General features: G+C 40.5%; 1 protein-coding gene across 3 annotated transcripts in view; it reads left to right on the forward strand.

Annotated features, from left to right (window-relative positions):
- Nucleotides 1-7,449: 7,449 nt before the first annotated feature.
- Nucleotides 7,450-26,757, forward strand: part of LRRC56 (leucine rich repeat containing 56) — a 75,654-nt gene continuing 56,346 nt past the window's right edge. The window contains exons 1-4 of one of the 3 annotated variants that reach the window (XM_075047829.1): nt 7,450-7,560; nt 7,811-7,978; nt 9,461-9,615; nt 20,666-20,830. In XM_075047829.1, coding sequence (XP_074903930.1) covers nt 9,571-9,615; nt 20,666-20,830 — 210 coding nt within the window. In that variant the 5' untranslated portion in view covers nt 7,450-7,560; nt 7,811-7,978; nt 9,461-9,570. The remainder of the gene's footprint in view (nt 7,561-7,810; nt 7,979-9,460; nt 9,616-20,665; nt 20,831-26,757) is intronic. The other 2 variants (XM_075047830.1, XM_075047831.1) reach the window with 2 other exon arrangements.

The following is a 26,757-nucleotide window of genomic DNA, read 5'->3' on the forward strand; positions in this document are numbered from 1 at the left end:
TAGAGGAAGTTATACATGACAATGACCCAAATATAGAAGAATCCCAAGGCTTTCCAAAGAGGCTATCCATGGAAAAGGCAACCTGAGCCCCTTAAATTCTAGGGAAAATCCTAGTACAGGATGGTGGTGAGTTGCATCACTTCTAATTCCTGTGTGGTATTTGCTGGACCCAAATCCAAGGCTGTGTGCAGCAGAAGCAGATGTGTAGGATCAAGGGTTCCTTTGAGAGAGCAGATCGGACCATTTTTGCCTTTGCTCAGCTCATTCACTGATGCTGAGCTGGAAGCAAGCACAAATCACCTGGTAGACCATGGAGCTGAAACACCCCTGGGAGCACCAGGAATGGGCAAGGCACTTGAGGCACTTTGGCTCTTAGCGTATTAGGACAGAGAACCATGTCTTCTAGGCTATAGATGCTGGCCCTAGGATTACATAGGCGTGTATGGGGATGCACAGGGTGTGCAATGTTTGTTCCAGTCTACAGAACTGCCTGACCCCTTATCTACCTGCTGACCTCCTCCCTCCACTACTGCAGACTGTGCCCCAGCCAGTCTGCAGTAGTGGGGCAGTTATTTCCTCTCCTGTAGGACGGGGATTTGTGAAGGACTTTTGCCAGAGCTGTTGTCTATAGCGTGGCTTGCAGCAGTGCTGTTGCTGTGATGGCTGAAAGCCTTGGTGTACATGAGTTGCATTCAGAGTAAGCTTTGAACTGTGCAAAGTGCATGCAAACTAGTGGTGTAATGGCATGCAAACTGGTGCTTTGCCCTGATTAATGTTTTTAAAAGCCCCAATTTCTCCACTGCTTCACACCATATGTTGTCACTTACACTGATGGGAAATGAACATAAATCAACACCTTTCTGATTTGGTAACATTTTGTGGTGGCTTTGCTTTGGCACAAAAAGTAAGTACACATTGCAAAGCTGCTGGTTCCCCTGCCTGAAGACAGCTAGATGAATTTCACAGCTAACATCTGCTTGGCAAAACAGACTTAAAAGCGCAGTAAGGCCACAGGTTTCTTTACACTGCAAAGAACAAGTGATGCTCCTGAAAAACTATGGTGAAACAGTCATTGACCTTAACTCCTTTCCAACATCAATTCATTTTTCTCTTAGTTCAATGTTGAAAACAAAGTTGTAACTCAATCATTGACTGTGGAGTTCATCCCAGAAGAAATGCAAGGACCACCAACAATGTGGACCAGGTGTGAATTATAAATAGCATCAGCAAGAAGTCTTCTGTGTCCTGGGGGCATTAATCCCACAGCCAGCGCTATCCCTTTTATGTTTTTCTTTTAAGCCTGCCATTTTTAAGCCCTCTCAGCAAGACCTTCTCTTGCTGAGGATTTCTACCACACCAAGCACTGTGATCTCCTAAACTGAATGAAACCCCTATAGCAGTACTACAGTTGTAACAACACTGGGGTTCGTACTTACCAGTTCTTCAGTAAAAATGACCATCTGGCAGCTGTAGGGCAGCTTGAGGTTACTCCCATACAGTGGGACAGGGTGCCATACCCTGGAAGAGCAGATGTGTGCAGATAGCATCCTTGAGCTTTCCAAAACCAGGAAACAGTTTGACCCAAAAGAAACTGAGAAACATAGATGGCCTTGAAGAAAGACACAAAACAATAATCTTTATTTTATACAGAGGCATTTTAAGTTACCATTGATTCACCTCGAGTCCAGAATGATATAAAAAGGGACTGCAAGCATGCTTTTCTGGCTCTCAATATTTTTTCAGATAGGAAAGCTTTTGTTTCCTTTTTCCTGTAAAAATGGGAAGGGAGAGAAATCTAACATTTATTTATTTATTCATTCATTTATTTACAAATCTTCATTAAAATTAAGGCAGAATTAGGAAACAAGCCCTTCTGGAATTAGGAAATCCTGGCTTGGTTGTTCAAATATTAATACAGTGCCCTGTCTTACCTTTGCCGCCTCATGTCTTTCATCCTGATCAATCATCTTGACTGCACTGTAATGCAACTGCTTCTGGGTAGAATCACTTTGTCATGAACCAAAACCTGCCTTTCTAAAGCAATAGTACAAAGGACGGAAAGGGCCCTGTGGAGTGGCATCTGCACTGGGTATTGCTTGAAACTATTGAAGAATGTCTTAAGACTGAAAATTGAAGACAGTCTTAAGCTTACCTTTTCTCCAAGAGACCCTTCACCATGAGAAGGGGTTATTTGCCGGTTTTATTGCCTTCTAGTACCCCAAAAACATACCCTGAAACTCTACCAATCCAAAGAGGGGGTTCATTTTCCTTGAGTGAGCATGCAGCAGTGAGAGGAGACAGGCTCTGTCACTCAGGACCTAGCTCAGGACCTCTGGAGTCACATTCAGACACCACACACAGTTTCTGTATGACTTCAGTGACATCAGTAGTTTGGTTTACTTGTTCACAGAAGCAAGGACAAAGAAAAACTATGATTGTCCATCTTTCAGTGTGAGTTAAAATACTCTATAAAAACTGTTGCAAAAGTTTTTCTAGGTCTAGTTCAGCTTGAAAAGATACAGCTTTGTACAAAATGCCATATGTTGCCTGAAGAAGCTTTCCTTTCAGACTGCAGTTTATGAATTCACACAAGCCTGTGAAGAGGAGCAAAAACAAATGCCCAGATTCAGTGAGTCAGAGAGAATGTTTTCTTAACTGAATCCTCTCATTGTACTTTCTTTTCATGCCAGGTGCAGTGACAGCAAAATAAATTTAATTCACAGACTCCTGTTATCCTCAGGATCTTTGGATCAGTTCTTACTCCATCCCAGTCTCATTCATCACTTCTGAGGATGAAGTCCTAAATACCTGCCGTGGTCGAAACTGTTCTTACATGATCTTCTGAATGCGGTGACTTCAAGCACATGAAATCATGGGGTTAATGCCATAGTCAAGGCTTCAACCAAAGCTCTTTCTGCAGACCTGAGCTGATTTTTTTGAAAATGCCATGGTAGTTGCTAGTGCTTAACCAACAGAACAATTACCAAAGGTGGTAGTGTTCTGTTTATCATACAATACAAGAAGGTGGGAGAGTTTTCCAGCAGAGCAGCAGTCTGGATGGGGGTGGCAGTACCATAGTATGAATTCCTCACTTAATCTCATATTAGTTTTAATTTTTGTCTTGTTGTATAAAATGGGGATGAATATCCTTGTTCCGTATTACCTACTTGGAATAATGAGCTTCTGGAGGCACATCTTTTACCATGCATGGTATTCATCTGGTAGCACTAGCTGTATTGACACCTTTTCGTGTAAAGATTAAGAATAGTTGAAAGTCAAACCCAAATGGGGCAAGCCCGAAGATCATCTAAGTGTGGACTTACAGCTAAAGTAATTCCTGTTCCTCTGCTTTCAATAGAGATGTATAACACTGTGGCAGTGGTCGGATAGCTAGTGAAAACTGCACAGAAATGGAAGTTATCCAGGGGGAAGCAAAATTTCAGGAGTTTAATACACTTTACTTGGGGACTGAGTAATTTCTGCCTTGCTGTACTGAAAGAACATCTTAAACAAAATTGTCACATTTGGGATGATGCTACAGAAATAGATGACTGCAAATGCATGTCAGTTCTGAAGAAGCTGAGAGGCAAGAGAGATGAGATGTAGGCTAACACACACCCATCAGTCTGACCCCTAACAGTATGTAACATTTTAGAACAAATTCTGACTGCAAGCATAATTAAAGACATGGGAAAATGTGGCAAGAGTTTACCAAAAATGGATTATACCTATCTCTGGTAAGAGGACTAATCTTCTAGATGAAAAAAATACTACTAGTTTGGGACTTCAGGACAGCCTTCAGTACTGTGTCCCAAAGGAAATTGGTAGTTCTGCTGGAAAAGGGATTCTTACAAGACAGAAAGGTGATTACAGGGCTGGCTAATGGGGAGAAGAGATCACGCTGCAAGGGGGACTATCAGGCTGAAAGATAGTTTGTAGTGGAGATTCTTATGGACAGTGCTCATTAGTGGCATTTGGAAAAGACAGAAGCATGTTAATGACATTTGCTAATGATTAAGGGATATCAGAGGAAGACGGGAAGAAGGGGATGGAGTAATAAGAATAGAATAAAATGTGGTGGTACGCAGTGCAGAGTCATGTACTTACAAAACCTTTTACTACAGTGGGGACTTTCATCCCACTTGCCTTTGCAACTGGGGAGGATGAGGAAAGAGAGGGAACCCCATCTTAATAGTCAATGATTATGAGCAACCAATTTGATATGACCTTGATAACATGACCCCAGGATATACCTGACATTTACAGTACAGAAAGGAGAGTATTTATTCCACTCCACAAGACATCTGGAGTAAATTATACTGTTCTGGTCACCCATCTTGAAGAAAGAAAAGCTGGAAAAGAAAAAACCAGCATGATAAAAAGAATTTTGAGCCTGTCTAATGACAGGAGATTTTGAGCTTGGCTTGTATGACTTAGCAAAATAAATGTCAAGAGGAGATGACAGTGGGCCCTATAAATATATCAGGAATGCAAACATAAGAGGGGAAGAGTTATTTTAAGCTGAAAAATAATTGGCAGAAGAACAAGTAGGTATAACTTGGCAATGAATAATTTTAGCCTATAAATTAGGAGATCTGTAATCTTCAGAGAGCGTCTTTGGACCGATCTTTCAGAAGAAGGAAGAAGAGACTGACAAGTATCTAAATGACTGATGTGGTTACCTGCAATAGGAAAAAACTGGTTCTTCTGACCAGAAAGCCCCTTCTGGTCCAGTGTTTCTAGGTTGTAATACAATGAAATTCCTGAATGCTAATAATGCAAGTGGCAAGAGCAATTACCTATTAACCAACAATATTGATTAGTGACTGGGATGACTGGATGTTGCTTGTGATGGATAAAACCAGGAGGACAGATGAATAACTTTGTTGTAAGATAAGACCCCAAAGGAAAAGCGTGTCCATCTAGGCTTGGTTTTCAGAGAAAGTTTCACCTGATTCCTGTGCATTTGGGTAGCACCAACATAATTAATCCAGACTAACCTGTTTTGTGGAGTTCCTGTGATGGTGAGATCAGAATCAGGTCCAACATCTCCAAATAGGTCCAGGGTATGCTAATTGTCAATATTAAGATTTAAAGGTTTTAAATATTTCTTGGCAAAACTGAAACACAACTATTCTCTCCTATAATGCTTCACAAATGTACAACATGATTCCTGGATAGAGATCACATCAGCTCCACAGTTATTAATTTACAGGTTTCTCACTGACCTTAGCTCAGCTCTGGGAATGGTGCCAGTACAATTACAGTAACTCTGAACAGGGCAGACAGAAAGCTCCTCTATCTACCCTGAAATTGTGCCAGATTTTTCTCTTGCTCAATGATGGAAAGATGTATTTCTTCTTTGATTGGTTTCAAATAGTTCAAGCTGGGTTGGCCGTAACAAGATTATTTCTAGCAAAAGAAGGAAAAGAAGTAACCTACTATGCAGATGTGTGCATACACGATACACTTACTCCATAGATAACCCTCAGGAAGTGTGTCCCCAGAAGGGGTGTGGGGGGAAACTGAGTCAAGGTGACTTAAGCTAGTTACCCAGAAGATAAATGGCAGAGTTGGGAATAAAATTCAAGGGGCAGATGCTTGATGCAGTGTTGTTTTCACTGAATCATGCTACCTTCCTGGAGCACGTCAAGGCCCATTGCCTTCCTTCCTGTGAAGATGGGCAGCTGGACTGCAATCACACCAGGTGGAGCTGAGTGCGCTCATCACCTTGGAAAATCAGGCCCCTGGTGATTTTCTCTGACGTTAATTGACCATCAGACCCTGCAAGAGGGGAGTCAACACATTTCCTGACCTATGGTCTAAGATAGTATTTTCCAAACCCTAGAGTAAATTTAATGTTGTAGCAGAGGAAATGCTGATGCAATCCACCAGCAGCTGCTGCTCTCCAACATCCTTGCAAAGGTACAGTGTAGATTGGAGGTGTGAGGGGGTGAGTGTGTGCAAGTAGGGGATTCAAAACTCCAGCCTCTTCTAAATGGCAGGCAGGACTCTGTGTCTTCCCTCCGGACCTTCTACCTTCCTGCCCCCAAGAGAAACACTGCTAAGGTCTGCTCCCAAGAATACACTGGGCACCATTCTGAGAGTAAACCCCTGAAAAAGCAGGCTTTTTCTGCAGGACCACTGAGGGTGTGATCACATTTTCCTAGGTGCCCGATTAATGAATCCTATATCTAAAGTGTGGAAATGTGGATTCCTCCTAAGTGCGAGTGAGAATGGTAAAGAGCAATGTTCTGAATAAATATATTGTGATGAGCCTAAAAGATCAGGTAACACGTGTGTTCGAACAGGCAAATTTAATTTATGGACAGATGAGTCTGGATGATTGAATTAACCTGTTTTAATGAATTACTGCCTCTTAGTGGAGCTGTGAAAACTGCATTGTGCTTTAGTCCCTTGCTTTTTAAAATAAACCATGTTAAGGGAAAGCAAACATGTTTCATTTAGAGAGTGGAAGGGCTATTAATGCGGTCAGTTAAGATGGCTCTGCAGATGCACAGTAACTCATTAAACCACAGGAAGCTAATCCCATATGCTGGCCTGTCTGTGCCCTGGGTGTGCACTTGGCACTGATGGCACTGTGATTTTCTGATGTCCCAGAAAATCCCCCCCAGAAATTAGTATGTATTCTTTATTCTTATCAGGGTTGAATAGTGAAAAAGGAATATGATGATGCCGTGGCAACCTCCAACCAGGAGATGGTGAACAGCAAAAGAATAGCGCATTGCTGCTCACGGACCTGCACCGGAGTTGCGCCCTCACACCAACAGACGTGTTTGATCATGTCACCAACAAAAGATGAACCACATCCGTTGGATCCAAATGATGACAAACTTCATTCGGCCGTGTCTAATCTTTTGACCACACTGGTCTGGAAATTTAGTCTTTTAATCTGTTTGTTTCTTGCTTTTTTAAATGCAAAACCATTTGGTGAAACCAGCCTTGTTATGCCTCACGAGACGCATTTTTCGGTCCTCAACACAGCCACTCTCACTCGAGCTAATGGAGCGATTGCCTCAGGGAAGCTGTTCGCTGTATTAACCACAGGGTGTGGAATCACCTTTGGGCACCACGGCGCTAGTCATCCCCCAGGCCGCAGACAAAGTTTCAGGTGCTGTCGGGAACAGAGACGCCCCCGACGCCCCTCCGACTGTCACCCCGGTGTGGTCACCGGCCACCCACATCCCACACGGGGTCCTGCTGCCTTTCCCGTCCCGCTCCTCTCCTCAACGCCGTGCCCACCCCTGCTCTCCCCACTTCGCCCCCGCCCTTTACGCTGCCACTCTGCCCCCTGCAACCACCCTCCTCCGCCCCTCCCAGCCAGGAGCCCCGCCGAAGGAGCGGGGCCGCGGGGGGCGGTGGGCGGGGCGGTGGGCGGAGCTGCGGGGCCCGGGGGCGGAGCCGCGGGGGCCGGGGCGGAGCCGCCAGCGCAGGGTCAGGGGCGGAGGCCTCGGCGGTCGCGGCGGCGGTTGCCTGGAGACGGGCAGCCTCGGCCCGGCCCAGCGCCCTGCGCCCGGCCCGGCCCGGCCCGGCTGGCAGGTAGGAAGGAAGGAAGGAAGGAGGGAAGGAAGGAAGGAAGGAGGGAGGGAGGGAGCCGGGCCCCAGCCCTAGCCCCCCCGCCGCCCGTTCCGTTACCAGCAGGCAGGCCCATGGGGAGGGGTCGTGCTTCTCCTCCGTGGGGGAGAGGGGGTAGCGGGAGTAGCAGCCTGGAGATGGCTTTGTGGGGGTGGTGGGCGTGGGGCCTGGCGCAAGAGGTGATTTCCCCTAATATGTGTACACATACGTTTAGGGGCCTTTAAAAAAGGCCTTTGCGGTGACCACATTGACTGGCGTGGTACACATTGAGTGCATCCCAGGGCTTGAAGACCCCAACAGTGTGCATTGCTGTAGGAAGACCTATGCGGAGGTGGAAAGGACCTGAAGGTCTCCGTTTACGTTGGTGTTGACAATGAGTCTGGTAGGTTTAACGGCGTGTTTAAATTTTATGCTTTGGTAGAGCTCTGAGGAGAAAAATGCTGATGAATAAATAGTCCTTGGCACTTGCAAGTTGTAGAAGCATCCCTGGGTATTTCACATTGAGAGAACATGGCTCCTCCATAGTGCCTCCTCAGCTTCTCTTGAATGACTGTACAGACTTGCCAGTGCCGGGTTTATAGGCTTTAAGCTTTGTTCAGCTTCTTGCAGAAAGGGCTTGGGTAGCGTCCCTGTCCTAATTACGGCCCCGTTGTGGTATGGAGAATGGTTTGGGGATGAACCCGCTATCAGCAAGAGATTTGCAATATTCACCCATAGTTTTCAGCAGACGGTAATTAGTTAGTTGGATATCTTAAGCTCTCCCTTTAGCCTGTGAGGCCTGTGCTACCCTGGCTGTGCACCCATCTTCTATAGTCACTGTTTCCAGATATAAATGTTCCTGCTAGCCTATTATTTTCTATTCCAACTGCTTTTACAAGGCAAAATTTTCTGATGAGTGATACAGTGAAAAAGTATTAAATGTTGACTTCAGCCTTTTACCCCATGCTAGCCTAATAGCAATGTTTTCTCTAACACAGATTCAACTTACTGCTACAGCCTAGGAAATGACTGTTCTTTGAGTAAATAATTGTTCAGTAAATAACTTTTTTTTTGCAAATATGTAGATTCTTCTGTATTAAATCCTTCCCTTCTCATGATCTCCTTGGGAAACTGTCGTGGTTTAACCCTAGCCAGCAACTAAGCATCACACAGCCGCTCAATCAGTTCCCCACCCCACCCAGTGGAATGGGAGAGAGAATCAGGAAAAGAAGTGAAACTCATGGGTTGAGATAAGAATGGCTTAATAGAACAGAAAAGAAGAAACTAATAAAATGACAACACTAATAAATAATAAAAGGATTGGAATATACAAATGATGCACAGTGCAATTGCTCACCACCTGCTCATCGATGCCCAGTTAGTCCCTGAGCAGCGATCCCCCTGCCCCCAGTTTATATACTGGGCATGACATCACATGGTATGGAATACCCCGTTGGCCAGTTTGGATCAGCTGTCCTGGCTGTGTCCTGTGCCAACTTCTTGTGCCCCTCCAGCCTTCTTGTTGGCTAGGCATCAAAAGCTGAAAAATCTTTGACTTTAGACTAAACATTATTTAGCAACAACTGAAAACATCAATGTGTTATCAGCATTTTTCTCATACCTAACTCAAAAACATAGCACTACACCAGGTACTAGGAAGACAATCAACTTTATCCCAGCTGAAACCAGGACACAGTTACACTTTCATTAAGCTGTACTGCTTCATGTCCTGTTACACTTTTAAGACGTATTGAGCATGGACTTCCACTGCTACAGCGGATAAAGTGCGCTTTTATTATTAATTGTCGAATGCTCAGAGTCTCTGAGTTTGTTTGGGATTTCAGGTTTTTTTCTCTTGAAGATTGTGTTCTTACTGTTGTTTTAGCAGGATATGGAGCAATCAAGTAAGAAATTCCACTATGAGGATCTGCATCATTCAAGATAAATAGAGATGAACAGTTGTGACTAGTAAATGAAAATTTCTGTAGGAGAGGGATGGGAAATGAAAGGTGCAGGACAGCAGTGGCATTGGAAGAAAAGGTAAAATAATTTCAAATGTACAAATGACTGAAAATGTTTCAGAACTTTTTTTAAATTACTTTCCCATTTCATTTTATTTCTCTGCTTTGTGTTATTTTGTCTGATTTGAATTTGCCTAAACCAACTTGGATTAAAAATACAGCCTTCAGGCATGTCAGATCTCAGAGTTGTGGTCATTAACAGGTTTTGTTGGGGCAGGGGTTGTCTCTGGCCATTGTGTTCTCTCTCTTGACTTTAAGACTGAGAAATACTATGCTCCTGCAGGTCTGACCTCTCAAGAGTTTGATATGTGGATACATCCACCTATGGGCAGTTCAATTTGTTGGTTTAATTGTATGCTACTCTCAGCGCAAGAGAGAACAGGCTCTGCCCGTGGCCCAGGATGCCATCAGCCTGTTCTTACACAACTTGAGGGACCTGATCCTGTATAAAAGCAGGATTCAGATTCAATATGAGACTGGATGTGAGTTTAGCCCTGGACTGGAGTGATATTATTATTTATTATGGTGATGATGCATGTACTTTTCTAACTGAAGCTCCTTAGGGGACATAGTTAAAGAAACCACATTTATTCTCTAAGTTTGAAGTAGTATAAAATTTAGTGCTGCAAAATAGTGACATTATGTAATATACCATAAATCTGGGATTGCTACATTTATCACTAATGGGAATGGCTTAATGTTTATTCGGGAGGAATTATGAAGAGGTTATTTTTTAAATCAGAAAATTCATAATCTTTTCACAGAAACTAATTTAGGTACATCTGCATAATTTTAATTTGCTAGTAAAATGTTTAGTGTTTTTATACCTTCCCTAGATTCATATGTTGGCTTGAAAAACAATTGGGAGCAAAACCTATTTTATATCAGTAGGGCCACAAGTACTTGTGATAATACAAATCAGAAGACCAGATTTGCCATGGCATATGTAATAAAGGCTAATGTATCTGTATTAAAAAGGAAAAGATTGTGGACCATGGCCAGTTCAAAGATGCATTATCTGATACTTAAAAAAAAAAAAAAAAGTTTCAGAAAGCACACTTTCCTTTGACTGTAGTGTCTCACATCAGGAAGCAGTATTTGAAGCATAGCATAACACTGGCTGTTTATCTTACATTTTTTTGCATCTTGAGTTTTAATTTAATTTTTTAGAGTGAAGTTCTAATACTACTTTGGTTTCTCTTTTTTTTTTTTTAATGTTACTAGCATTAGTAGTGCTTGGGTGTGTTTTTGTTTTATTTTAATAGAGTATCCACCCAAGTTCAAAGCGATGAATGTGAGGGAAAGAAACATATATAGAATGAAGAGCTTTGAGTAAATTATTGCTGCTTGGGAAAGAGTATTAAGCTACTGTGGTAGTTCTCTGAAAATACAATCTTGCAGCTAGTCAAAAAGACAGTGTTAAAACTTCTAAGAAGATGAATTGAAAACAGCGTAAATTCATGTACTGTCTCTGAAAATACAATCTTGCAGCTAGTCAAAAAGACAGTGTTAAAACTTCTAAGAAGAGGAATTGAAAACGGCGTAAATTCATGTACTGTCTCTGTGGCCATATCTTGAATCTTATGTGCACTTCTGATCATCCTGGATGGTAAATGGCAGAACTGAAATTGTTTCTGTGAAATACAACAAAGGTGAGAAATGGAAAACAGACAAAATAAATGAGACTTTTCAGCTAGAAGAGGAGATGAAAAAGGAGATGCTATAAATTAATGAGTGGTATGGACAGATGGATGAATCCTCCATAATTCTATCTAACTGCTTTTGACTAATTTATAATTTTAGCCTCCACAACAACCTATGCCAGTGTCTTCCACAATTTAAACAAATACCATGCAAAAACGCACTTTCTCCCTTTTAGAAACTGCTTCCTGATAAAATTCATGTGGTTTCTTTAGTGGTTGGATGATTGTCATGTCTTGAGACGTGACAAATAATTGCTTCCCTATATATCCTGCCAGCTGTCAAACACAACACACCTTTTGGCTTGGGAAGTTACTGAGCGGCTGATTGCCAGAAATTAAAACAGTATGTCAGGGAAAGGATTGCTTTTGACTACCTCTGCTTCTGATACTGTTTTTCAAGCATCTGTTTCTGACTACAGTAGCTAGCTGGACATCTGCCTTGACCCAGCAGGACAGTTATAATGCATTAGTAGCCTAAACCGATTTTGCAAATTCCTTTTCACTGTTAGTTTTCTGCCCTTGCTAAAATTTTTGGAGTGTTTGTTACTAAATAAGCTCCTGCGCCATCTTCCACTGTTTAGTATTTTCCTATGAGTTCAGCTAGAATCCCTCTGTTTTTATACAGTGTATCCCATGTGAGCAACACATTGGAAATCAGAAACATCCCAGTGTGGAAAATGACTCTTCAAATGGCTTTGCGGGCCATGGAATCTCTTGCTTCAGTCAGCTTAATTACCTGATAAAACGGACTGAAAATTGTTTGGGGACAACAGAGCACTCTGAAACTCAGAAATGCCATATTTGATGCGTTTTCATCCTGCACAGAAGTTTGGATTTCAAAGGGCTCATAAATGCAATGCAACAGTAGTTGGAAAAAAAGTCTGCTTTTATTGTCCTTTTCTTAGCTGGAATCTGGAAATGCTTCTAAATGATGGATACTAAAAATGCTTTGAAGACCAAATACATAGTTTTTCTTCTCAGCGGCTTTGGACTGTCACTTAGTCCTGAGTCCATGGGTTAGAATAGCCTGTGAATAAGCAGCACTGCTGTAAGCTTGATCTGACACTGCGCTCACCTGTGCAGGGACACACTGCATCCTTTTGTGTCTCAGAAAACTGAGCTGCACTGCGATATTATTATCCTAATGAATGGAGAGAGCCTGGAAGACCTTTGGGCGTGTGGGAGAAATCGGGGAAGGTGCTGGAGAGAGAGCAGTATACGTGTGACTTACCCAGCTTCTTCTTAATGAGCTGGGAGAGTGTCAACTGATGTGAAAGCCTCTTGCCTTAAGCCCCAGATAAAGACAGCAAGGCTATGTTCAAAGCAGTATTTGTGCAGGGTAAGGAGGTTTTACATGTGACAGGAAAGGATAGTTAGTGCAACACCAAAGCAAAACTAAGTTTGCAGTGAGAGAGGGAACTTTTTTTGTATTGTCCCATCTTTGCAACAATTGACACCACCTTGTACATGATTTTTTAAAAGTGGGTGAAATTCTGAGTCTGCATAGGACATACTAACTTATTCTTTGGCTCTTATCACTTAAAGAAGATTAATCTCAAACTTTTTGTGCAGTGTGGCCACCAGTGGAATACGGTATAATCTATGCAAATCAGTTGACAAATTAGTTTATTCACTTACAAAAGCTTTATTCAGTAAGAAAGTACCTTTACACTGATAACAGAATATGTCCAAATGCCTCACCCACCAGCACTAACTCAGGGAGACTATTGCTTGGGAGATGGATTAGCCCTGAGTCACTCAAATCTTTTTTTATTTCCCCCCTAAAATATGATTTCATCATGCTGCTTCTTACTTTTTAAATATATATATTGCAGGCTATGTGCTGAGACAGTATTGTTTATTTTTCCAGATGTTAAATACACATCATAAGTGGAGAGCTCCCTGAAGGTAACTTTTCTTTTAATGCACTCAGACTTGGCATGCAGAGTGGTTGTAGGATATGCAGTGCTGGTCTTGGGCACTTGGGCCATCTGGCTGCCATTCTTCAGCCCAGCTCCAGCAGCTCAGAAATAGTATGCTGGGATTCATATCTTCAAGCCTTCTCAGTCAGATCGGAAGCTAAAGAAGAAAAAACTTGGTGAGCCTTGACCGATGGGACTTAATGTAACGTGGCTGGTGAAGAGCAGAGAGATGTTCAACCTGGTTGTAGACCACCTCTTGGAGAGGTGTTGAGAGGAAAGAATACACGTTTGGGGGAGGCTGGTGGGAATACTTTTGCTAATACTTTAAATGATACTGGCAGATGCTTTTATCTTGGGTGAGCCAGGTGATGAACTTTGTACTTGGGTCATCCCCCTACTCACTCTGTGCGAAGTTGATCACATGAATGAGTCTTTTCAGGATTGGGACCTGAAACCATGGTGCTGAGTTAGATTTCCTCAGTGAGCTTGGAGAGTATGGATAAGTGCCCATGACATGAAGAGGGCTTTGTGTGCCCTAAAACTTGTCTTGTTTTCCTAACTGTATCTGTTGATCTTAAAAAGATACTGACTCTGCAAAACCTTGCTTTGTTTATGTCCTTCCTCAGTATGTCCAGTAATATGCCTAACATCTGCAATTTAAGTAATTGCTGAATTAGGCCTTTTGAACACAAGGAGGGCACATTAATGACCTGGCTGATGTTTTAAAAAAAATAATTGTTTGGGTTATTGTCCTTTGACAGTTAACAGAATATCCAATAGATATTAAGATAACCTGTGGAGTATTAAACATGAGATCAAATCTTAATTCAGCCTGGCAGGATGCACTTACCTGTACATCCTGTCTTCTGAAATAAGAATAGGATATCATAGGTAAGGTCCAAAAAGAAGGATATTAAGCATTTCCTGACAAAAGACTTCATTAAGCTGGTGCTGCAATTTGAATTAATATCTGTACTTTGGGAATAGTTGAAAAGAACAACATTATAGGTGAATACTTTTTATTTTAACAAAGCTGAAACTGTAATGTTAGAATTGCCTAAACTAATTATTTTCCCCAATCTTCTGCTTCAGTGACATCTACATTTAAGGCAGCATCTGTGTATGTGACAAGCACAGATATGTTGGTTCCTGTGTATCTCGGCATTAGCTATCCATGACAGGACACCTGCATATAGACAGGAGGATTTTAAATAGAGCAGCCTTGTTTCTCCCTTATTTAACATATGGATGCTGTTGAATAAAAACTCGTGGCCATGAAGAGCCAAATGCAGCTTCCTGATCCCTGGTTACCTTGCTAAAGTTAAAATGGTGAGGGACTTACTCTTATCTCCTCCACTAACTGAAATGATCGTAAGATCATTTGGCAACCTTCTGGCAGTGAAGGCATAGGCACCTCAGAGCTCTGTTTTTCCATAATCCCTGTTGTTCACCAGCTACCCCCACATCCTACGCCCCGCTTTGCTTTTCTTAGGCTGATTGTGGGGACAGACAGCAGAAGAGCCTCTCGAGACTTTTTCTTGCAGCAGGAAGTTCACCTATATAAGAAAAAAAAATCTCAATCTCTAGCATCTTGCAGTTTCAGCTAAGGTAAATCCTTAGATAATCCATGCTCATTCATAGCCACTGTCTGTAATCTTGCACTGCAGAGAGTATCAATGAATGTTTGTAGCCAGACAGAAATTGCCACTGATCCCTTCCCACCACAGGACTCTAAATACCAAAAACAATTGATTGCACTTTGGCTTATTGTTTCTTTGACACGTAATAGAACTTATAATAGAGAGTGATCTGCTTTTTATCCTGCTATGAGGACAACATTTGACAAGCTAGCTCCAGAATGATTTAATTTAGAGACATTTCCAGCACACATGATAAAAAATTTCTCATCACCTTACAATCTCCTCAGCAGGATCTGGGAAAGTATTATATATCCTGCTTTTTTAATACATGCAATTTGCAGATATATAAAGGAGAAATGGGTGGCATTTAAATGCATTGCCTTTTTATTTACTAGTGCTGTGTTTTTTAAGAATATGAAACACCTTTTATCTCAAGGGTGTTGGCTCAAACCTAGTCTGGGATTGTAGCATGTGTTTTCTTCTCTGGGATCACTGCTGCTTTGGACAAAGGCACAGTTTGAACTCAACTCTGTGCATGGGGGTAATACAAAGTCCATGAAGCTCCCAAGAGCTTTCCCAAGAACTGTGTGGGACATAGATCTCGAGGCTTACTTACCATGGTCATGGTAACTGTAGAGCAGGATTTACATGTAATACGAAAGAACTGTCAGGCACTCTTAACAGCTTGTAAAACCATAAATAAGGAAGGTAAACAATGAGGCAAATCGGTGCACTTGCTTTATGTGCAAATTTGGGTGCTTGAACCAAGGCCTCAAATTGGCTGAATGCTTAAACACCACCATCATTGTAAGCATTGGAGTCATTCAATGTTGTTGAAGTCAGTGACTTTTTAATGAAACGGCATATTGATATCTTGATATTTCAGCATTCTCATAAAAGCTTTTTTCTTTAGTGGGGCACACAAGTGGAATATTTATGAATGCTCTTTACAGTGTTTACATCATCCCTTAATATTAAAGTAGCACTACTGAAGTAGTCATTACCTCCTTCTGCTTAACAAAACCAGAAGATTAAAACATGATCATTTAGTCATATACGGAAAAGGAAGATTCACATTAATATCAGGTCAGATGTTTTATTTTTCAACTTTTTAGAAGTTGCACCTGCTAAAATAGACTGATGCGTTGCAGGATGCTTTATATTGCATTTATGTAGCAGGAGCTGTTTTTGCCATTAGGGGTGGATTATTGTAAGAGTAGTTTCCTGATGACATCATAGTAAATTCCAGCTGCCCAAACAGTTCTTTTCCAGAAGAGGTTATCTGTAGTGCACTTGCACAAAATTACACTTAAAAGGGCACTCATAGTTCCCTTGGGACTTATAAACCAAACCTTTTGTCAAATCCTTAGTAAACACAGAATTATTTGTTTTCATTCTGTGGCAGTGGTAACAGTATGGGCACTACTGTAATTTGTGATTCTGGATTAAACAAATAAAAATTACATTATGCAGGGCAAGAGAAATGGAAGTCTGCAGTGCAAACTTCCTGTCATGAAGGGATAGATAGCACAATGGTTCTCAATTGTTCTTTTTCTAGAGAATTTTTAGGCTGGTGACATAAAGATAAGGGCATACAGATTGCAGTACCCAGCCTGAAATCGCACCCCTCCCTGTCCAGTTGAGATCTTTGAAGGCATGGGTAGCCACAGAGCAGGAGGGGATGCTGATTTAGAAGCTGGCCTAAGGGAGTAGAGATTCATTTTTGTATGGGATATTAATTTATAGGGGTATATGTCTTTCCTAGAGTAAATCTCAATTGATTACAGTTGATTGGGTTTTTTTGTTTTTAAATACTATCCTAACTGCTTGGACAAGCTTTTTAGGTAATGTCTTGAAGGCTGCATTAGAAATTATCATGCCTAGTCACATAATTCAGAGGGTCTTTCCCAGACTTAAGAAGCCATATTAATACGGAGTCAAACATTTCTGGCAATTGCTGTATTTGAAATGAGTATTAATATATATTTAATGAAGAATACACGATCCTATCATTGACTCTTTGATAAATCTTGCAGCAGGAAAATAAAATCTTGGAGTTTAACCAGTTTGTTGGACACTAAGAACATCAAATAACTATTCTCTGCCAATTCTTTCTAGAAATTACAGTATTCTGCAGGGATTTTGAATAACATGTTATTCCAAGGATCATTTAATTTTAATAATGGTCTTTATTAGCTGTATTACTCTATATATGTTGAAAACATCATGCAGTTTTTAATGAACTTTCACAACATGTCTGTGAATTGAATAGCTCTTTGGGAAGGAGAGTGGCAGCAGTGGGGAAAGTTGGCAGATTAACTGTTCATAGAATTCAAGATCTTCCATCTCACTGCTCTGGTCATTGATTTCTCCTGCACTCACTGATTATCTGCTTCTAGTTATCCACATGTGTAAGAGACTGCCAAGTCAAGACCTATGATGCAAATCCTGCATTGATTTCTTTCGTTCTTTTATTCTTCTCAATGTTCACATGCAGGACAAAACCCCCCTTTTTTCCCAGTCATTTTCTCTTTCCCTGACACTCTCATCTACTTACTGGTGCTGCTTTGCTCTCCCATTGAATTCGCTGAAACTTTGTGTTAGGTGCAGTTACCTTCCATCCTTGTTGGTCCCACAAAGACTTCCAGGAATGATTTGCATTACCATTCAGCGTATAGATCCAACGTATATCAAATGCAACCACCTTCTCTGTGGAGTAAATCTTCAGGTTTGTGACTTCCCAGACCTCTTTAATGACAATGAAGTCTTTCCAGTCCCTGTAAACTGTCCCACTGAGGCTAACACTAGTTTGGATCAGTAGTTGCTTTTCCTGTGCATTTGACAAAACCATAGATTTCTCCCTTGCTTTTTAGCATTTTATATGAGTGGGTGAGGTGGCTTTACTGGAATGATTTTATCTGTCTCAGAAAGTCAGGTGGATCTGATGAAAATGAGTGGTCTGACTTCTGTATCTGCAGGGTGACAAGTGTTGTGCCAGGCCCCCTTCTCACTCCTACACAGTGCTGGAGATTTCGGAGGTTTATGTATTTTTATGTAAGATCGGTACCTCACCACTAGGATTCTTGCACTCTTAGCTTTTTTATATTCCTCATTTTGAGGATGTTATTTTGGTCCACGTTCAGGAGAAGATTCTTTCTTCTCTGGAGAAAGTTTTGAAGTGATGGAAGCATGTAAAAAAAATTAGTTTTGTTTGCTGATAATAACTCAGTTTGATCCCAGACAATTTGTGATGAAAATACTTTTTTCCTCACTAATCCAATGTTACAATAATTACAAGCAGCAGATCAATAGCGGGAAGTATAGAGTTGGAAGTGTTACTTCAGATATTAAGCCACAAATTGATCTCCCTGTCAAACCTTAAGTAAGTGCTGTATCAAAACATATTTCAAAGATTGGAGGATGTTCTGAAATGTAATAGTGATGGACTGAAGAAAGGAGAACAATAATTTGTTTTATGCAAGTGTATCAACTCTTTACAGCCCAAATCTACACAATCCTGCTATTATCTCATTGTATTTTGCACTCACATGTTACACCAGTGATTTCTGACTATTGCTCCACTTGGCTCTGATAACATATGGGATTATCTTTGGGTAATAACAATCCTCGCTTGATTTAGAAAGAACCACTGGTATTTGCACATGATCCAACAAAAGTCTTGTGCAACTGTCCAAGTATTCCAGCATTTATATGGCAGATATTCTAATCCAAGTCAATTATTGACCAAAATAATTATTTCCTAAGAAAATAAAGACAACACCAGAAGACCTTCATATCGCATAAGATTCTTGAATTTCCTTGGACAACCGATGACTGTTGCAACTCAGCAAACTGACTAAATCATATTGACCTGCTCTAAAGAAAGTAGAGGAAAAAAATCTGAGAAATTCTAGAAATCTTTGGAAAAAGAAACAGAAAATAGAATTTTATGGGTTGTAGTTTTTCTTCCAAAAACTAAGACACAGTGTTTTTGAGATCACTTTTCCCTCTTAATGGGCAGACGTATGAAAGTTGTCCTTATACTACTATAGGCACACTAAGGTTTTAGAAGCTGCAAATGTCACTGCTCAATTCACTTTATGGTGTTTCTTTTATAAGCCATTAAGAAAGATTGAAAGGAGTAACGTGTCTCTGAAGAATTTGTTCTTGAATATGTTTTTTAAGTGTTGAACATTGCTGTGGCTCAAATGTAGTTCATTTGAGAAGTCAGCTTCTCCTCTAGGAATGCTTGCCAGGTACGTGCAGTGATCTTGGAAAAATAGTTTTTGCTTTCTGTGGGTTGCCTCTCCCCTGATGAGCGTATGGAAGGAGCACTTAGGAGTGTGAGGTTTGGGTTCCTCTCTTCCTAATGCTAGGAGATCCTGCAGGGGGAGGTTTGGTGAATCGTTAATTTTTTGTTGTTCTTCAGGTAAGGGATGCTATTTTTTCTGACAGTACTGAGTCTTTTGAATTTCTTTTGCTAGTGCAGAGATGAAGACTTTTGACTGGCCGTGAGTAGTCAGAGCAAGAAGTCTCTTTGGTGTAAAGCTCTCTCACCTGCTAACCAGTCAGTCCTCTTGAGTAGAGATGACTAGCTGAGCAGTCAGAACTTCCTCTATTTTTCCTAACAGAAATCACTCCTGTGTTTAACTGTTTATTAGTATGAGAGGGAAGGAAGGTGGTAATTCTCAGGTCTTGGCCACCACTGAAGCCTTGTCAGCCAGTTATGATTAGCTTGATTATTTAATTACTTTTCTAGCACTAAGAATATCTATTGCTTCACAGTGGTGAACAGAGGAAAACTGCAGGTTTCCCCTCAGCAGAGTGAGAAGGCTTTTCTCCAGTCTAGCCTTTTGTTGTTACAGCAATGTTTCCAGCTGTGATACTTCCTTGCTGCCAAGTAGTAGTAAATAGCTGTATAAATCATAGTAATGCTTGTACCATTCAGGTACAGCTGATTGCTTTTTGACTCTAATGGGTGTACGTACGCTTATTCCATATTTCAAAGTTAGTTGTTAGTATTTCTGTAAAAGGAATAGCTTTGGGAATTGAAGAATGAACACTTTTGAAGTGCTTCATCTTCAAACTTTGAATTTCATTCCTCACTTGAAGCACACACAGTTTCGTTTAAATTGTATTTCAATTTTATTTTCTCCAAGACTGTCTTCAGAACTAGAAATCAGTAGCCATGGCCTGCCTGACCCAGAGGGCAGTCAATAACAGTGCAGGTACGTTTAATTTAGGACAGCACATACAGACTGCTGCTGTCCATGCTACTTACAGGCAGAGCTCAAAACGCTGGAGAGAAGTGGTGACGTGTCTTGGTGCTGGCACTTTCAGCCTGGAGCCTGGCAGAGTTTTGCTGTGTGCAGTTCACATTTCTCAAGAGGGGATGGGTAGGTAGGAGGCCCATGTGGACGGGAAATTCATTGCCACTGGAGAAGGGTGATCGGAGCAGTGAGAAGACTGGGAAGGGCTAGTGTCCCGAGTTGTTTGTTCTTGACTACCTTCATTGTACAGAGCCATAAGTATGCCTGGCTTTTTGTATAACTGCAAACGATAGTTTTCTGTAAAATCTTACACCCAAAGCTGAATGAGATGTGGGACTAGGATAGCTCTTGAGGGTGAAGAAGAGGAAGAATATATGTTATGTGATGCGTTGCTTTGGGTTCTTTCTGATTAAAGAAACCTGTCTCTCCATAGGCACTTGCTGACTTGCAATGGAAGTCAAAACAGATTTTGCTGAAGGGAAAATAATAAATAGGGGGAAAAATCGGACTGCTTGTTATCCTTTTTTTTCAAAGCATATTGAGATGGACCTGAAGTGGAATCCTGGCAGAATTCCTCATCTGGCCTCAGCTGCAGTCTGGGTGACTGATTTGAGTTGGCGAGGCAACTTAAATCCCAGTCCGCGGATTAAAGATGACAGAGAACTACTTATGGATGAATACCTTTCCCCCAGGAAACTGGTGAGTAGACATCCAACTTTTTAATGAAGTAGAAGAGGCAAACTGGCATATACAGAACTGTATTAACTTAATCTTCCAGCTGTTCTTGTGATGATGGCAGATTGTTGCTTATCTGACAGACTTCTGCATAAAGTTGATTCTGTCTTACAGAAATTTATAAAATGTTTGTCCTCCTTTCACCTTGTTTCATGTAAAAAAATATTCCCAGCATGAATGCTGCTATCTTTATTGCTAGGTTTCTTGAAGCAGCGTGAAGAAAAGTACAGGTAGCGTAATTATAATTTAAACAAATCTCATTAATGCCATCTGAAGTACCTTGAATCTTAGCATTAGAAAAAGCTTTATACATTAACCTTGTTCTAGAGATTGGAAATGTAACTTTAAAAGCACAACTTTTTTCTGAATTAGTGAAATCCTCTGTCCTGCTTAGAAGCCAATTAAGATATTCTGCAAGTGCTAGAATTACTTTCTATATATATATAAGTGGGCGAATTTTCAAAGCACATTTGAAAGCCATGTTCTTTTTTGACCGGGGGAAATAATTTTGGCATGCAGCCTGTTGAAAGAGAGTAACGTGCTGAAATCTTCATGAAGGAATTCACTTTGTGAAATATTTGTGAAGGAATACTTGATTGCATATTGTGCTGTATTTGCTCAGGACTAATTAAGGGTGAAATCCTTTGGGACATGCAGGAGCTGAGAAAATAACCTCACTTATCCCAGCTAAAGGAAGGGATTGCTGACAGCAGAAGTGAAGGGGAGAAGCTGCAGCTTTCTGTGTTGCAGACCTGGGTAGAAATTAGTGAAAGACAGATGGGGCCAAGGCTGTGGTTCGGATATTCCCAGCAGGCAGGGTGGTGAGTGCGGTGTCCCTAATCCTGTGTGCATCCACTGCACTGGTGGAGAGACACTAGCTTCTGCAGGGGGCATATTCCAGCTGCAGGTTTACACCACTCCCTGACTATATACCAGTCACAATTTTGACCATGTGCTGTAGATCAGACAGCAAGTTGTCTCAGAACTACCCTTCCCTTACTAGCTAAGTCTTTTACTGTTTATAAAATGTTTGGTGATGCAAAAATCACTTTCTGCAGAGTGTATATTTTAAGCTTTCTTTCTGGAGAAAAATCGATATATGATCTTATGATCTATGCCATTCACTTTTCTTTGGCTCATGTGAACCTCTGACAACTTCTTGGTCTTTTTCTAAAATCTGGCATAGAGTTTGACCAGTCTAATGTGTTTGTGGCCTACAATACCCTGTATAAATCCAATGGGAGTCTCTCAGATTAGTCTGTTTTCTTAGGGCATGAACCAAAGCCCATTAGAGTAACGAAAACAGTTGCCCTCTGACTTCAATAAACTCTGAATTAAACCCTTAGGAAGTTGTTCTATTGGCATGAAATTCTTCTCTTTCTGAAGCTCTGCTGCTTTTAGTTCACAGTAAATTGTAAGCAGAAAAGTGTATGTAAGGCAATGTTACGCACATCCCACGAAGCTGCAGGTCATTATTGTGTAATATTTTTTTTAAATACAGATCAGAAGTTAAATTGCCCCCCAATTCTAGGCTATTTTTTAAAATGGGAAAAACCCCTTTATTATTCATGTGTACCCTCTTGAACTTAATCGAGTCTTGCTTCTTTAAGATAGTGTGCATGAATATTTGTAAGGAATTCCATTTCAAAGATTCTTTAAAATGGATGCATACTGCCCTACTAATTTTTCTGGACACAGTCATTTCCTGGCCCTGGAACCTGACAGTTGTGTTGGCATAGCTGGGATACTTCCTGCTCAGAGGAAAAATTATATGACATTGTCAAGGAAACATTTACAATGTTTATAGCTTGTTTTATAACATATCCAATCTATCTATTCTCTGACTTTTATGTTAATCAAATGGAAACTACTGCTTCCATAAATTTACTTCCTCTGGATTTGCAAATGTAAAAATAGAGACACTGTTCAAACATTTAATCCGAAACAAGTTTTTACATGCATATTTTTTTAAGGAACCACATGCCATTGATAACCCAACGGTTTGAAAGGTTGTTTTGCTTAAATCAATACACTTGCAATATCTTCTTGATTGTCATTTATTGTGTATATTTTAGGAGTTATTGATTGTATTCACTGACATGCTCTGAGAAGGAAACTAATAGATTTTTAAAATACATGCTCGTAAGGTAAAATTATTTTATGTTCAAATAAGGACATAGGCTCCAGTTCTGCAGTGTTGTGTAGGCAGGTTTCTGGAAACCTGATGGAGGTTCCTGAGGAAGGTTTTTGTTCTGAGACAGATACTCAGCTTTACTTCTTGCCCTTGCAATGTTCTGTCTTGCACCAGTTCGGTTTGAGCTTGAGGAGGCTGGAAGGTCTAGCTGTGCAGAATCTGTGAAGATTGGGCGCCTTGAATTGCAGCCTGTGGCCCCATCTCTAGCTGCACATTTTACTCATTTTGTCCTTTTTCCAGGGGATGGCAGTCTGTTTAGCAGTGAAAACATTAGCAGTCTCCATTAGCAGTCCTTATTATTAAGGACTCTCTAAAAGGTGTGATACGTGTACTCTTTCACTTTTTTTCTGGGTTGTTTTCCTCTAAAGAGAGGAAAGTTTGCCTTAAACTGATTCTTACTTTCTTTTTTTTTCCTTTCCTTCTTGCCTTCTTGGACCCTATAGCACATAAGACAACTTCCACAAAACCATTGGTCCCTTGCCTGTTCTCTTCCTCTCCATAGTGGATCCTCACCTCACCTAAATCTTTATGCTTGCTCACTACAGGGTTTGTGGTTTTCTGTGGCCTCATTTCAGCATAATGTTCACTTTAAAATCCTGTGTGATTCCATATCCCTGTTATGTTAATCGCATCTTCTGTAGTTTCTGCTTACTGCTATCTCTGTTGCTGCAATGTCATGTAATGCCCTTTCATATTTGAATACTCTTCATCCAAGCTACAGGTCAAAAGCTTTTGATGGCAAGGGTTGGTATCATTAGATGTTCTTTTCATTCTTTCTGCTAATATCAATGTCAGTTTTCTGTTGTACTGTTTAATCTTCATCTACATGAATAGGTGTTCTTGCTTTTCCATTTGTACCTGTCCTACTAATATTTCCAGCTCCTTGCTCTGCCTGTACTTGTGTTGTGCTTACATGTTGTTGTCAGATGTTGTAGAATACCAGGGTGAGCAAATTCCCCATTCTCCCTTTGTTCTGAAAACTGGCTATTAATGGGCAATACATGGCAATTAATTTTTTACTTTATTAGGGCTGTGGCACAGATTTCTCATTAAGTGTGGAGGAACGGAAATTAAGGTCTCCACCTGTTTTGAATCAGATTTTTGTTTTGTTCTATTAACCCCCATCCCCTCCCCACTGTTTGCAAAGAATCCTTTCTTGACTTCCACAAAGAACATTCCACTTCACAGAATAAACTAATTTTACAAGGTCAAATGATCTTCCAGATATTGTCACATTATCAAAACTAATCACATTTGTGTGTGATGTTTAGAGAAGAAAGTAAGTATTCTTCTCATTTCGCTGTTTATTGATCCTGCTCCAGTTAGTCATGTTTTTTTAAACTTAGGAACATGTGTTTGGAAGTCATGTTTAGTTTTGTTGCTCAGGAGGTTAGGGTGTATTTCATGTGGTATGCACTCATCCTCATGGGGAGAAGAAAATCCTGGAGGGTCCTGGAACAACAGATTGGATTCTTGCTGAAATGACTCAGTTGTTTCCTTTTTCCTTCACAGAAAGTTTTCCTCCCAGTTGTAAGCTAAATGGATTTGAGAAAAAAATGGAGATCAAGGAAGCAAGTGCAAAATCTTGATAAATTAAGTGGAGTCAAGGAGATGGAAGTAACTGACTGAAATTGGATCTGCTGAATTCTTCTTTAGAATTATATAATAATTTTAAAAGTAATAATTTAAAAAAAGGTTTGAAGGGACCTCTGGAGGTCTTCCAGTTCGATATTCTGCTCAAAGCACAGCTAATTTCAAAGTTATATCAGATTGCTCAACGTAGCAGATAGTAGTAAACTTAATACTGTGAACAGGAAAAAAATTATGAAGCCTCATTTAGTTTCAGAGTTTTCCTTTTATATGTTCTTATCCTAATACTAATGCCTTTACTACAGTGAAGGCTTTAGTTCTTGTATTGCTGTTCATCCTGCTACTTAGGCATCTGATGTTTTGCATTCAAATTGTCACATCAGGTATCTTTATATTTATATGCATACACACACATATGCATGCCTTTATATGAAAAAACCCCAGATTTCTATTTGCATACAGTCACAGCTGCTTAGCTAACATAAAATGGCAGATTACATTCTTAAGTTTTGCATGTTCAGTGACACAACATTGAGGAGTGATTGTAGGTACTTGTGCAACTAATTGCTAGATAGGAAAAAGAATTAATATTGGGCTATGACTTTTTCATAACTCTGTGAAGGGAAGTAAATCCTTAAAACAAATTTAAAGCAAAGATTGATATAAGAATATCTATTATTCTGTCCATTCCTGACCTGCTTGTTAATTCAGTGCATAGTTAAAACTGAGCTTGTCTCCTCTTCCGGAAATGATACAGGCTATTTCTGGGAGATAGCAAACCTCCTGTATAGTTTCTGGTGCCCCATGTGCCCTTTGAAGTTTGCGATAATTAGGAGGTCTCCCAGCAACTTGCAGCATCAGACCCTTAATACTGGTTCAAAAAAAGAAGGTGTCAGAAGGTGCCAGTAGTGTGAATCCCCAGCACGAGTCAGTGGGGAGCTGAACTGGAGATGGCAAGACTAGGCAGGAACCTATCCATGTAGATCTGTTGGTGTGACTTGGAGGCTTCGGCACAAGAATAAAGACTTCTTTACTAATGCATCCACCACCACTTAAATTTCATAATTATTGCCCTCATCTACACTTTTCATACAACCCAAGAAGATCTCTCTATCACAGATTGAACGCCTAGCTAATCTCTTCATCTGAACTGAGAGAATGTATTTGTATGTATATGCAGAAAGCAGTGAAATATAGCTAAATATTGTAATTATGGGCATCTGCAGCGTTTAGCCATTTTGAAAGGAAGATTGCATGTGGGACCACAGGGAAGTTCTGTTCCCTCTCATTGAAAATCCTTTGACTTAGAATCACTTAAAACCTTCTTCTTAGAAGAAATATTTTTTCATACTTAAAGCAACATTAATTTTTTTGTGCAGGGAGAGATTATACTTGAGTTGGGACTTTGAAATAAAATCCCTGCAAAAAGCAATGAACACATGAATGGACATGAATCCAGTATTTGCATACAGGTGTAGTATTAAAAGAAAATAAGCTCACCACTCAGGAATTCCTGTTTTAGCCAAATTAACCAGGATCAGCAAAATAAATGCACAGCTGGAAATGCTTCTCTGACAGCTGCATGCAACATGCTCTTCAGCAACATATCTACTTTTCTTAGAGTATGTGAAAAATCTACGGCAGAGAGAAGAAATCAGTTGTATACACCAGCTTTAATTAAACAGATATTATTTGCCAATTGAGGAATTTACAGAGAGTTGCAAGTGGGACTTGAGCTGGATTTCCCAGCATCCCCAGGTGACTGTTTTGCCAATTGGGAAGCTCTGCAAGCACAGAAGTATTTTTTCACTTGCAGTTTTTTACAGAATACTTATTGGCTCTTCTTGTCAGTCAGAGGACAAGCTTTCCAAACTAGTGCACACTTTCCAGTTAGATATTGGCCAGACATTTTGCATGATAGGAATGGTTTGTGAGCCATCATGGAGCTGCTTCTTTACATACTGGCTAAATTATTTACCAATAGCTCCTGCATGGTCTCATGGAAAATAGTTTTACTCCTATTTTGAAGGAGGTGCAAAAATATAAAGTGAACTTTATCCATCTTTGTTTTACTTATCATGTGTTCATCTTCAAAGAATTGTGCAGT

The sequence above is a fragment of the Buteo buteo genome, chromosome 16 (assembly GCF_964188355.1).
Source record: "Buteo buteo chromosome 16, bButBut1.hap1.1, whole genome shotgun sequence".
In the NCBI taxonomy this organism is placed as follows: domain Eukaryota; kingdom Metazoa; phylum Chordata; class Aves; order Accipitriformes; family Accipitridae; genus Buteo; species Buteo buteo.